Genomic DNA, 14,257 nt, shown 5'->3' on the forward strand with positions numbered 1-14,257 from the left:
CGGTTTTGTTTTTTTTTAATTGGAAAAACAAACATGCAAAAGTGCAAACTTGGCAACCTGGCTGAGTGGCCTTATTTTTTGTTTTGCTTGTTTTTATTTATGTATGAAAGCAAGCATGGCAAGTGGCAATGTTTCTATATTCCAAGTTGCTTGGATGAAGCAAATGTGGCAACCTAGTGGGAATACTGTACTGTACTGTACTGTACTGTACTGTACTGTACTGTACTGTACTGTACTGTACTGTACTGTACTTTTCGCCACTGTACTGTTCGCCACTGTACTGTACTGTTATTGTACTGTACTGTACTGTACTCTGCACTGTGCTCTACTATACTGCACTGCACTGTACTGTACTGTACTCCACTGTGCTGTACTCCTCTGTGCTGTGCTCTACTCTACTGTACTGTTCGCCACTGTACTGTTATTGTACTGTACTGTACTGTACTCCTCTGTGCTGTACTGCACTCCTCTGTGCTGTAGTCATCTGTACTGTACTGTACTCCTCTGTGCTGTGCTGTACTGTACTCCTGTGCTGTGATGTAGTCCTCTGTACTGTACTGTACTCCTGTGCTGTGATGTAGTCCTCTGTACTGTACTGTACTGTACTGTACTGTACTGTTCTGTTCTGTACTCCGCTGTGCTGTACTGTCCTCCGCTGTACTGTGCTGTACTCCGCTCTGCTGTACTGTACTCTGCTGTACTGTACTCCTCTGTGCTGTACTGTAATGTACTCCTCTGTACTGTGCTGTACTTACTGTACCATACTGTATGGTACAGTACCATAATGTACCATACTGTACCGTATTGTAGCATACTGTACCGTACTGTATCATACTGAACTTTGCCATACTGTACTGTACTGCACTGTCCCATACTGTACTCTACAGTAGCCTACCATACTGTGCCATACTGTCCTGTGCTGTGCCTTACCGTACTGTACAGTACTGTACCCTAGTGTACAGGGCTGTACTGTACCATACTGTAGCATACTGTGCTGTACCGTACTGCTGTGCCCTGTGTGTGTGTGTGTGTGTGTGTGTGTGTGTGTGCGCGCGTGCGTGTGTCTGCTAAATGCCTAAATTGTAATGGGTCATTTGTGATGTAATATGCATCACAGCGAAATGTTGCGCAATAACAGTGTGTCTGACAAAAGTAATATTTGTACAATAAATATGGCAGTTGTGGGGAAGCGATGTAGTGCATATGGATTCGGGTGGCGTGCAAGATTTTTGTGCATGGAGAGATGTGTGCTAACAGAGTGTTTTGGTAGTAGAAGGCGAACGGATAAACGGCCATGTGCTTGTGTAGCTCCTTTCCATTAGGGTAGAAGGAGTCCATGGTCAGTACACCAGTTACTAGTAGTTTTGGCACTGTGGGCAGGTGCCAAATCAAGCTGGAAAGGAATATTAGCATCTCCATGAAGCTTGTCAACATACTGAAGGACAATGTACTCTAAAAAGATGGGTGTGTTAAAACCAGTGTTAAGTTTTCACTGTCAGTGGACCAACACCAGCAGATAACATGGCCTAAATCAGTCCAGAGTCTCAACACAACCGTATATGATATTTTACAGCTCTGTGTGCCTCTGTACATTGACAAGATTTATGTTGATGCTGATCTTCCTTTTCCAGCAGCACTTGGCACCTGCCCAAAGAGCCTAAACTACTAGTAACTGGTGTACTGACCATGGTATTACTGTGCTTAACTGACCAGCCAACTGGCCTGATCTGAACCCCACAGATAATCAAGGTTGTATTGTCAAGAGGAAGGTGTGAAATTAAAATGAACTACAATTAACTTAGCAGTTATCAAAGCAAACCTGGGCTTCCATAACACGTAAGCAAAGCAAAGTTATTTGTTTACCCAGGGTGAATGGACTAAGCTCGAGATGCTTGTTTACAGCCAGACCCTGCTCATAGAACATTTCATGGTAAGGGTTCAATGCCTTGCTCAAGGGCACTTCAGCGGTGGTAATTTGAACGTGCCGGTCAGGGGATTCGAACTGGCGACCTTCCGATAACAAGACCGCTCCGCAAACCGTTCGGCCACCGCTGCCCCACGTCAACAGTGAACAAAGGCTGATCACCTCCATGCCATGCCCCATTGATGAAAAACATGTTCAAAAGTAGCCCAGACCAAGTAGCCTACTGACTGCATACATTAATATACTTGACAGATGGTCGACATTTATCGTTTTAAAAAGAAAACTTTTTTAGTGGTCTTGTAAAATATTCAAAAAATTTGAAATAGTGTTTCTTGATTTTCATGAGCTGTAGGCCTATGCCATAATCATCAAGATTAAAACAGAAAAAGTAAATACTTCACTGTATGCCCAATGAATAGAGAATAATGAAAGTTTCACTTTTTGAATTATATTTGGGAAGAAAATGAACTTACACAATATTCAATTTTTTTTAAAAAGGTGCTGTGTATACACACACACACACACACACACACACACACACACACACACACACACACACACACACACACACACGATGAACCTTAACTTTGGTCCATTATTTATCCACTTTAATAATACCAATTGGTATTTTATTTTACATAATTTTAATTGTTGATTAGTCACCTTTACAATGAGGTACAGCTTGTAAGGACCAGACGTTCATGGAATGAGCAACACTGCTAAACGTGTGGGTTGCACCCCCAAATATTTTTTTCCAAAATGGGAAATGGTTGGTATTCAACCCTTGCTTTGAGTTGCATAGTCGGTTGAATACAACCGCTTTATAAGTGGTTGTTTCACTCATGACATAACATTTTACGTTCCTGTGTTAAGTTTATCAATTTTCGGTATCAACTCTCAACTCTCCTGGCTTCCTTGAGACTGGTCTAGGTAGTTGACCAGCATGAGGAGAAGCCAAGCTGTGGCGACTGCATTTTTTTGGGGGGGAGCAACCCACACGCAGGGCTGTGCTTAGCTATAGGCAAACTAGGCCGCCTGGGGCACCAAGTCATTTTTTTAGATAAAAATGAAGAGGCTAGATCTATAAAGAACTACACACATCATATTAGATTATTATCATCTTTACTGTGCTATTATTGCCATTTGCCAACATCACAGTAGGCTACAAAACAACATTGGATAGGGCAGGGGTGGGCAACTTTGATGATGGAGAGGGCCACTTTATTTCAAACTCACTCCAGAGGGTCACAATGCATATAGTCAAAAGTAGCTGATCTACAAGCTCAAAACGTGTCGCAGTGCGATGCATTTCGAGCTTGTAGATCTGCTTTTTTGCTATTTTTTAAATTGGAATCCTGAATTATTTTCACCTATTTTTTAATTGGAATCCGGAAAAGTAATATTTTTTATTTAATTTCAAATACATTTATATGTCATGTTAACTTTATGATTATGAACTGAAATGCAAATATTGGACATAAAAAAGGCTAGTACTATAGTCATTAAGCTACTAGTAATTGAAGTGGGTCATGTTTGCATGTTTGGAATTGTAACAGCTGAAATCAATAACATATCAGTATTCTGATATTAACCTGCAGACTGCATTAAGTGAACTGAGTCTGTGCTCAGAGAATAAATAGAGAATATTATATCCAATCTACAAGCTCACAATGGATTGCACATGCACATGCACCACATGAAATAGTTTGAGAACCACTGATATAGAAACATAGTTTTTAGAAAACTGTTAGGAATAAAAATAAATATTTTTTTAGAATTGGCCTCAGGTCTAACTGGGTTTAAGCCCGGAGCTCTGAGGGGCTCTGGTCAGTGAAGAATAGACAAGATAAGCACACAGTACGTGGGTTAAAAGAACAAAACCCTGTAGAACTGCAGCAGGTAATATCTTTAGCCCAAGGACATTCTGACAGTGGTGGTGATGGACACCTGGGTTTTTTGGGTTATAAAACCTCTAGCCTTCCAGTTACTGTGTACAGGACAGCCTGCCTCTCTCTACAATAGGCCTCCTTGGAGCCATGATCATATAACATAATTTTTGTTTGTGTGCAGCCAGTGAACTTGACATGAATCTTAATGTCAAATCTTGAACGAATGGTTGAAAATCATGAAGACTTGGGTGCCGCCCTGGTGGCACAGCCAGTAAGTGCAGCTCCTATAGTGTGAGCACTGCATGGGTTCAAAATCGACCCCAACTTATCTCGCCCACAATAGTCCACAGCCCACTTTGCCACTTGCTCTGATCCACTGCATCAATAGCACCCCCCCCCCCAATGGCAGACAATCATATGTCAGACACATACATTCAGTTGATCCGAATTAACATGTGTTAAATTCCTGTGCCTCAGGAATGTCGTACTTCTTGTTCTTTCCAGATGGGAGATGGCCATGACGCATGTTAGATGTTCCTTAATTGCATGACTGTACAATACATGTTTTTGTTTGTAGCAGCATGTTTCGAGTTGTTATAACCAGTGCTGCTAGTGAATATCACTGCCAAATATCACTAGAAAACCAATCCAGCACAAAAGGTAGTTTTATATTTTATTATTGACATTATAAAAAAAAAAGGCGTCAAGGAGGTCGGGTTGAGGGGTCAAGTACCCCCTTTGATCCCTCGTGGCGCCGGGCCTGTTGTAGGCTATTTATTTATTTTAATTTGTGACAATCACCTGCACTGTAGGTTTACAATACTTAAGCATAATGTTGCCCTATGATGAAATAAACACAATGTAAAAGCATGTGTACGTTCCGTTATGCAGAATTCCAATGGTGAAAGCTGTTGTATTGACCCGGTGAAGGAATGGCGGAAAGCCCCCGAAATAACAGTATGTGCACGTCTCAAAGAAAAACACATTCGTGGGTCCTTGACATGAACATATTAGTAGCGTTCTTCTATTCCAGGTTTAAGCAACATTAAGCAAGCAAAAAAAAGAAACTACACTTTAGAAACAAGCTTTTAAAAAAGCAACAGCTTTATATCAATATTTGTTACCGAATTAAAGAAAGTCGCTTCTAAATAGCGGACAACATGGGAACACTGTTGGTCACTGTACCTGTGAACATGTCCTGGTCAGTCTCTCTGATCTCCATCTTGACCGTTTGGATTTTCCTCTCAACCACGTCCTCTGTATCTGATGACTGATAAATCAATTAAATTCTGTATCGTCTCTGTCAGTGGTGTTCAGTAACGATGTTGTGTTCTGTTGTGTTCTAACCTCGCGTCTCACCAGACTTTACTTCTGTTCTGTTGTTCTGACTCGACTGAGTCGACTCGTAGTTCTGTGTCCCTCTCTCTCTCTCGTCCGTAGAGAAACACACTGAACTGCACCCTGTTCCCAGCAGAATGTTAAAGGGACACTTCACCCTTTTAGCAAAAAAATATATGTCAATGACCTTTATAAGATTTAGAACCCTTTCCTGGCGTTATTTTTTGTGTAATCTCTGGTTTTAGATATTTGATATTATCGAAGTGGCTTTGACGTCAGAGACACTCTTCCGTGTTCATTCCGGACTACAGGTTGTCTCGTCAGAGACCAGCCCCAAAACACAGTCGTCACGGACACTGGGGTGTCCCTTCCGTGACGACTGTGTTTTGGGGCTGGTCTCTACCTCCTACAACCTTTGATGACTCCACCGCACCGCTGCATTCCTCGCATTGTTTACATCATGGCGTCTGCAGGAACACCAGAGAGTGAGCGCTCCATGGACGAAGAGGACTATTTCCAAGTCATTGTGGAATCAGAAGTGCAGCAGGGTTATTTGTTTGAACCAGTATACACAGAGGAACAACTCCAGCGCAGAGACGAGGAGGAGGCAGCTGCTGCTGCAGCCAGGCAGGCAGCAGTAGTTGTTGCTGGGACGGACGTGGAGGAGCAGCGCGTCGGGAATGATTCCTGGTGCCTGTGCACCAACTGCGTGCCCATGGACACTGAAAGAGACTCGCTGTGTTGTCATGAATTCCCCCGTGCACAATTCCTGTTAGATGAACTGTTGGATGAGCGAGATGCCAGGGGGGGGGGCACCAGGGCAGCCGATATGTGTCACTATCCACAACAGTTTTGGACCGCACATAGACAGACATGTCCTGGAAACCTATTTCAGGATTCCCAAAAAGAACTGGGCGGAACAACCCGAACCAGCGGGTTTGGATGGACTGTTGACTCACGAGTAAGTTTATTGCTAGAAAATAGAAATGTAGCATTGTAGCCGCTCTTCAACTTCTTACGTTGTCTTTTTGCTTTGGGTATGCTAAACCAGCTGAAGGTACATGATGGAGCCAACTAGCCCTGGTCGAGTGTCTAACGCACTGGACCAGGGCTAGGAGTCAACACGAGTCCTGATCTGAGTGCATTAGCCTGTTTTCTAAATACAATAATAAGCCTGGCCTATCCTACTTGAGCAACACACCAATATGGCATCAATCTATCTTTATTCTTGGATTTCTGGAGCTACACGCAGCTGGAAATTGTGTTATTGTTTGTTTCACTAGTGGTGGCTTGCATTCCTTCTTCTAGACCAGTGGTTCCCAAACCTTTTCATGTCAAGGACCCCCAGTTTGACATGCATTAGTCTACAGACCCCTATTTTAATGGCATTTCTATCTCTGGAAACCCCAATTTATATTGTAAAATCAACACCCCACCTTGGGAACCACTGTTCTCGTTTTACATGTCAATAAGACTTTAGGACAGTGTGTAAATTTACTGTAAGCATTGAAAGAGTAATTTCTATTCAACTGCTATGTATTATTTTCGAGCCGTCATATTAGTGGAATATTCCAGTCTGTGTCTGACATTAGTTGTATCTAATCACTTCTGTTTTATTGTCAATTATATCTTTCAGTCAATATCGCTTGGTAGCCTACAGGCACTTTTTGGAGTGGACTTTACAAGGCGAGAAACTTGGTGCTGAAAACCGTATCGTCTTACCGGCATGTGTCATAAAGGCCATCCGGTCCAAATTTCCCTCTCCAACGGGACAGTACCGTGGTTTCCAGGAAGTCCGTGCAGCTTTTGGAGAACTATAACAGTTGCAATATAATTTTCTATACTTTTGTCAATAAATTTGAGCTTCACATTTTGGTTGCAATATTCATTGAATTGGCCTATAATAACACTGAACTTCACATTTTGGGTGCAATATTGTAATAAGTAGGATACTGTATTTATTACTTGACCAGTAATTAAACTGTTTCATAACCATTTGATAGCATTTCAGCTGTGGCACTGACACTGTAGTGTAAAGTGAAGGGTCCTTTTGAACATCATTAGAAATGGTCTGATAGTCTCATTTGGCCCAGGATTTATTTGACAATGTCTGATAAAGAAATATTACTGTCCATTAGTCAGATAACAGTGAAAACTACCCAAGAACATGTGAAGAGTAAAAAACATAAGCAGAGAGCTTATAATGCTTTCTAAGCATTCAAGTCTACTAGTCTGAGGTCAATATGTATGATGTATCACCATTATCAACTTCACGGGCTGACAAATAACAATTGCATCGTACATGACATAGCTTGGTATATGCTAACAATGGGAAAAGGACACAGTGATGCAGTAGTTTTTTTTCTTTTTACTTCAACATCGGCACATACAAGAATGTTCTCTAAAACCAGGGCATTACAATTACAGTATGCAAAATTCTCCATGGCAACCATTCACTAAAAATAAACAAGCAATGAAGGCCAGCCTCAAGAGCTGCGGTCTGGATCCTGAGACCTGGGAGGCCGATGCCCAACAGTGCTCCAACTGGCGCTCTGCTGCGCCACCCCCCAGACATCACATGCCCTCACAGCAATGGGACATTCCGTGCACGGACCGGCCTCATCAGCCATCTTCGCACCCACAAGACGTGAAGTCAATTGGCCATCTTCACTTGCGAAGGACGAACATGATGCATTGTTGCTGATTCAATAGGCACACCTTGATTGACAAATACATAAGTAATGAGATACAGGTAAAAAGTTTGCATTGCTGCTTGATTCAATAGGCACACCTAGAAATAATAGTAACATTGTATGCGTTGTGGTTTCTCAAATTGCATTGAGTAAGCTGTAGAATAAGCATGAATGCACACAGACATGTTCTGCCAAAACAGTATATGGGTATCCAACACACTTTCCTTGTACTCCAAATATATAAATATGATATCTGGTCCAGTTATTGTCACATCACAAGTTTAGAGGAGTGAAAATGTGTGAAATGATTTGCATTTACAAAATACAGGAAGATAGAAGTGATAATTCCTGTTTGATGTGCCACATAGCCATGCAGCAGCAAGACTCAACACCCAGCTTGATGGATCATGGAAAGTGTTCTGCCTTTTTCAGCACATGCAGTTTGTGGACCATTTGGAGGTCCTCGTGATGTGTACTTGAACTTTGAGTGTTGAACAAAACTGCCATTTTCCATTTCCGGGAAATGAGAGACATAGAAGACAAGAAAATGGTCAGATGTGTCAAAAGTTATGTTCTCAATATAAGCAGATCAAATGTATATACACACACACACAACACTGCAGGGTTCAAGTAATGACAATGGAATGAAGCAGCGCGACAAGGAACTTGAAATTGCTGACCGTCTCCACTGCTGCAACACAGTAGATTCCCAGCCTCCTGTGGTCCATAATCAGCTCCTTGAGTGTCCTTCGTTGAGTGTGAGGTTGTCATGACACCACTGTACAGTCTTGCCGTCACTGAAGAAGCCCATCAACGTTGAGTCATCTGCATGGTCCCCGGCAGCAACTGCATCAGGAGAGGAGAGGTGTCACTGTCACAATCAAGGAGAAGACTTTTGGTTTCTCATCATGTAGGACTTACCTGTTAGAGCCGACTCATATGCCTGGCCAGTAATTCCTGCAGTGGAGGTGCAGGTGTCGGAGCAATGTTGGGTGGAAGATCTGGTTGAGGCTGATCAAGTGAGGATGTCGGGGCTTTGTACTGCACATCTGGGTCCTGACGGCGCTCATACACCATGTCCATGAGCCGGTGTCTGAAGTTGGTGGTGCGAGGCTTGTAAATCTTTTTTATGACCCATTTGCCTGAGCGCCTGCAAGCGACCCTCTTGTGACGCAGTGCACCTAAAATGAAAGAGAAAAAAGTTTTGAGAAGGACTCACCATTGAAATTATGCAGCAAGTGTAACAAATAAAATGTGATATCTGCTCCCAAAACACACCTGTAGTAGTAGTGGCTTGCCTCCTCTTTACAATATTTTCATTGTGATCCATTATGGCAAGATGAGATCTCTCCTGCATCCCCATATAGGAGAAGTGTTGGCGCTTAGGCATGTACTTCAGAAGAGCACTGTGGAACACCTCCAGCTCACCTGTGTGTTGCAGCATGAAAGCACATAAACATCTAGGGCTCCATCTTGCGCCACCCTTATCCCTAAACTAATTTTCCATTTTTACTATGTTAAAATAGTTCAATTAGCCATCTACATCGAGACATTGTGAGCTTGTAGATCGGCTATTTGAACTATTTTAAAAAGGTATTTTTAAATAGTAAAATATGGCAAATTAGTTTAGAGATAAGGTGTTGCGCAAGATATAGCCCCTACTGTAAAACAGTATGTATCATTTGGAAATTGGAACTTACCAGTATGCATGAAGAGCCCCATTTGACCAAGGTCCTTCAGAAGCCTACCATCCTGTACCAGTGAGGCCAGCGTCCTGAAGGATGCAGAGTCACTCTTCAGCCACTTCGTCTTCCGCCGCTGATCTGCACTGAATGGAAGATGACAGCACCGGTACGTGTTGCCATCCTCTGTCCACGTGTGCTCATCACACACATGGTGAAGGACGGACAGCCAGCGCTGCTGCAGTAGCTACAGTAGTGTGAATATCAGTTACACTGCTTGGTAATGACTGGCACAATGGAAAGAAATTGCAACTGTCTGAGAACAATCCAGAATATTATAGATGCACAGATCCCTCACCTCTGTGTCACCCTCACAGGTTCCACAGGAAAACCACATGTGGTTATAAATGGACCTTTGAAGAACATACATCAAGAAAAAGTGATTAGACATCCCGAACAAATGGCATGTTTGAAATGTGTCTACTTTGACGAAAAACTCACATTGTCCAACCGCGCAATAGCTCCATGCATTTTTTCTGGCTTCTGGATTTCAACTTTTTTAGGAAACCTGCAAAAACAACACACACAGTGCACTGTATTGCATCACAGTATATAAGCATAATATGAGCTTAGTATATAAACAGCTTTGAACCCGAGACATTATTTTCTCACCATTCTACACAACCAATACCCGCCATAAATAAAGCTAACCTTTAGCAGTATGCCATATATCAAACTCGTGTTTGATCTCGGGGTGTTCAATCCTCATCATCTTCCTGATTGAGGGAGAGCGGTCTGTGGCTATCACCTCCACATCTAGCCCCATACCAAGCAGCACTGCAAGTATGGAAATTTTATTTATGAAGTGCCTTTCAAAACATAGTTACAAGGTGCTGTACAATTATCAAAATGAAACAAACAAGGCAACATAACAGCAATAAAGCATAATGAGGACCTGTCAGTCCACGCTTGAAGCCCTTTGGTTCCATCATAACGGAGCTGGATGCTTCTGTGACCTGGAAGGAGGAGCAAGAAACAAAACGCAGCAGAACCGAAAGTTATTTCAATAACAGCATGCTACTACACTCGACGATCCTGCTGTGAACACAACATTTAAAAACCTCAAAATTACCTGTACTAGTTCAGTGTGAATGATCTCCTTCGTGTCGTCCAACATGAAGGAGTAATGGCAGTATTTGGCACTGAATCCAGGTGAGTCACATCTGGCATCACCCAAGAGTTGGGGCAGTTGTTGGGGCCACATATCATCATCCTCTGGTGCCTGCTTCTGGAAGACTCGTGCCAGGAGTTCATTCCGCTGTTGCTGGTACAGTGCCTCAATGGCAGGGTGTAGATATGCCTTTTGGATTGCATGGAATGTTGTGGTACCAATCATATGCAACTTCATTGCCTTAGACCACTCTGAAAGCTCAGTGAAGGTGCCCCCCGTAAACAGAATAGAGGCAGCAGCTTGCAGGTTGACCTCTGGCATTCCCCTGACATCCGGCGATGACCTCCATGTGTCCTTGTGGCCGCCATTGCACTGCCACTTGACTTTCAGCTGTGCACCAGTATAGAACTTGTGCACATTTGTGTCAAGGATAGCTTCTCCACAGACCTGGCAGAACTTGAAGAGGGACATTATTCTCTCCTCATCCACAAGGACCTTCCCAGTAAATTTCACGTCGTCGTCGTCGTCGTCGTCGTCCTCCTCCTCCTCCTCCTCCCCAGATGAGGTTGTCTCGGGCTGGAAGCTGTCATCCCCTGGGTCATCAGCCTCCACACTGGTCTGAGAAGAACTCTCAAATTCACTGGAACGATATCCTGTGGTCTGAATGAAAAACAGAATTTGATAGCAATCTCTTTCATATGAAACTTTTAATTACATATGCAGCTAGAAATGGATGACAACCTATATTCTCAAGTGATTTTTTTTTTTTTTTTTTTTCAAACAGCAAGGCTAACTTACAGATTGACTTGGCCCTGCCACTGCCACTGGAACGCTGTACGACGGTTCCTCTGGCACTGCCACTGCCATTGGAACGATGTACGACGGTTCCTCTGCCACTACCACTGGAAGTTCTGGAACGCTGTGCACCGGTTCCTCTGGCACTGCCACTGCCACTGGAACACTGTGCGACGGTTCCTCTGTCTGGTTGAGAGTAGAAACAGTTACTACAAAAAAATTCTACATCTGGACAGCTGTATGAGGCCTGGTGAGGAATGGTTTAGTCCAGGGTTAGACAAGGTTATATTTGTGTACAATCAAAATATGTTGGAATTATCTATGTGGTGTCATTAAAATTAACGTTGACAATTGACATGGCACACTGCCTATTTAGAAAATACAAACATGGCACTTTCTAAAAGGTTGTAGACCCCTGGTTTATTTAAAATAGTTTCTCAGACTTGTTGTCCAAGCAATATACACATTTGTTTTATTTTGGCATTATATTAATTTGACTCGTTTCTTTTCCTGACTAACACTAATCATGTGAGGAATATGAGAAGTGTAAGATCACAATAAATGGCATTACAGCAGTGCTGTGAAACATCTGGCCCAGTCTGTGACCAGTTTGGAGGGAGGGAGGCATTATTGAACTATATTTTCCAACGTTGAAAAGTGAATTTGAAAGGAACTGACATGTTCCTCCAAATGTTTACAGTTGTGGGTTTTGATAGCGTGCGTTGAAAAAGACGTTTATTAAAACGCCAAACAAACAACAAAAAAGATGGGGCCACCATGGCATGGCAGCCAAATGTATAGACCCACATTTATGCTATGTTATAGCCATGTTTTCTCAATGTACTCGGATGAAGTCATGTTTCATACTGTATACTAAATACTACCACGATTCGATCAAAACAGTACTATGACAATTATTATGGCCACGCTACACCAGGCTTTTCTCGCACGTTTACCCTAAACGCGCGGCGTGCGTTTTGTGCGCAAAAAGCCTGGTGTAGCTTGGCCGTTACTGTAAATAACTTTATATGAGTACCTCTGTGCGACTCCTTTTCGCTGGCGGAGGTTCAACGGCCTCTGCATGTTCCTCCAGGTTGATAGAAGGAACCGCGGTGGTCGACAGCACGGCTCCAGGCTTTCTACCACCCATAAGACGGTACCTCGTCATGTCGCCCCGTTCAAACTCCTCCGGTTGGAAGTGCAGACTACACACACGCTCATTCTGTAGCTCCATGAGTTGCGTGTTCTCGTTGTACTTCGGGTTCCTGATTGCTCTGACCCATTCCCTGCAACGCTCTGGGTCGTTGACTGGGAATTGGAAAGAGCTAACTTCACCAGGATGATCCCTCCGCTTCCGAGCTGTACAGTGTGGTACCGCGCAACGTCGACACCCTGACATGATTACACTTCCAAAAAGTCGCAAATACAAATACTACTCAAGAAACAAATCTGATAACTCAAGACTGCTCTGAACTCCTACTCTACAAAGTGAATATGGCGCTCCCGAGATTTTATACCCAGCACCTGGGCGCTAAGCATGCCCAGCTGTGTTGACAGGTGTTGTGTGTATAGCCCGGTGATGTTATTGTCTATTCAACCTGGGTGGAACCAGCGTGGATCACAGGGTGGATGTGTTTGGGAACCGCGCCCCCTCGGGGAGGTTGGCTGCGCAAAGCATTCTGGTAGTTGACGTTATTAAGGAACACGGAAGAGTGTCTCTGACGTCAAAGCCACTTCGATAATATCAAATATCTAAAACCAGAGATTACACAAAAAATAACGCCAGGAAAGGGTTCTAAATCTTATAAAGGTCATTGACATATATTTTTTTGCTAAAAGGGTGAAGTGTCCCTTTAACCACTAATGCTGGCGGATCGCAATCGACGTAAAGGTGCATACTGCCACCTACTGTACAAGAGTGTGCAACATCATGTCAATTTCCCAATTTCTTTCCTTATATTCTACTACTCAGGTATGTATTGTACAGAAAAGAAAACAATGCCTTCCTCACCATTGCTACTTTTCCTGCAATTGTTTTGTGCTCTTTCCTCTGTGTACCACTGTACCTGCACAATTCAATAAAATGTGCTCTACATTTTTGAGTGGTGCAACCACTCCTATAGATAGCTGTTTGTCCCTGTGTCCCTGCCTGGGTCTGTCTGTCTGTCTGAGCATGAAATAGCGTTTGGTTAGTTTTCACAACCAAGTGTCACTGTTTCGCAGCCTAACACACACACACGCACGCACGCACACACACACACACACACACACACACACACACACACACACACACACACACACACACACACACACACACACACACACACACACACACACACTCACACACACACACACACACACACACACACGCGCACACACACACACACACACACACACACACACACACACACTTAACTATACATGATGATTTGGGGTGTTACAGTATAGTGACAGTACAGTACAGTACAGTAGAGGGACCCCCTGGGGACCCCCACACGGTAACTCTGTCATTTCTCGACAGTTTCGGACGCGGGGCGGCTCGCCGGAATCAGGCCGGCACCCTCGCCGCATTCTTGTGGGTCTGGAACTTCCGGGGTCCCCCAAACAGAGTTGCACCACTCACTTCACACAGGTGTGATTTTCTATTTCTCCACAGTTGTCACATGTATTGCTCTCTACCTTACCCATAGTAAAAAGTGTACTATTTAACCCTGTGTGGTCCACCCTAAGTCTTGTAAAGATTATTTCTTCCTTTACTGTTTCAT

The 14,257-nt window shown here is 43.3% G+C and overlaps 2 protein-coding genes across 2 annotated transcripts in view; both read right to left on the minus strand.

Annotated features, from left to right (window-relative positions):
- Positions 1-14,257, minus strand: part of LOC306926384 (uncharacterized protein) — a gene marked incomplete at its 3' end in the record, with an annotated part of 73,645 nt that overhangs the window by 32,774 nt on the left and 26,614 nt on the right. The gene's annotated exons all lie outside the window — the stretch shown is intronic.
- LOC306927314 (uncharacterized protein) lies at positions 7,869-11,168 on the minus strand (the record flags this gene model as incomplete). Its single annotated transcript, XM_079507027.1, has 8 exons — positions 7,869-8,690; positions 8,766-9,025; positions 9,123-9,272; positions 9,545-9,672; positions 10,028-10,094; positions 10,238-10,363; positions 10,482-10,542; positions 10,659-11,168. 7 exons carry the CDS (start codon positions 11,166-11,168, stop codon positions 8,769-8,771), a joined length of 1,299 nt encoding a protein of 432 aa, XP_079363153.1. The 3' UTR covers positions 7,869-8,690; positions 8,766-8,768.

The sequence above is a fragment of the Electrona antarctica genome (genome assembly GCF_951216825.1).
Source record: "Electrona antarctica genome assembly, chromosome: 7".
Classification (NCBI taxonomy): domain Eukaryota; kingdom Metazoa; phylum Chordata; class Actinopteri; order Myctophiformes; family Myctophidae; genus Electrona; species Electrona antarctica.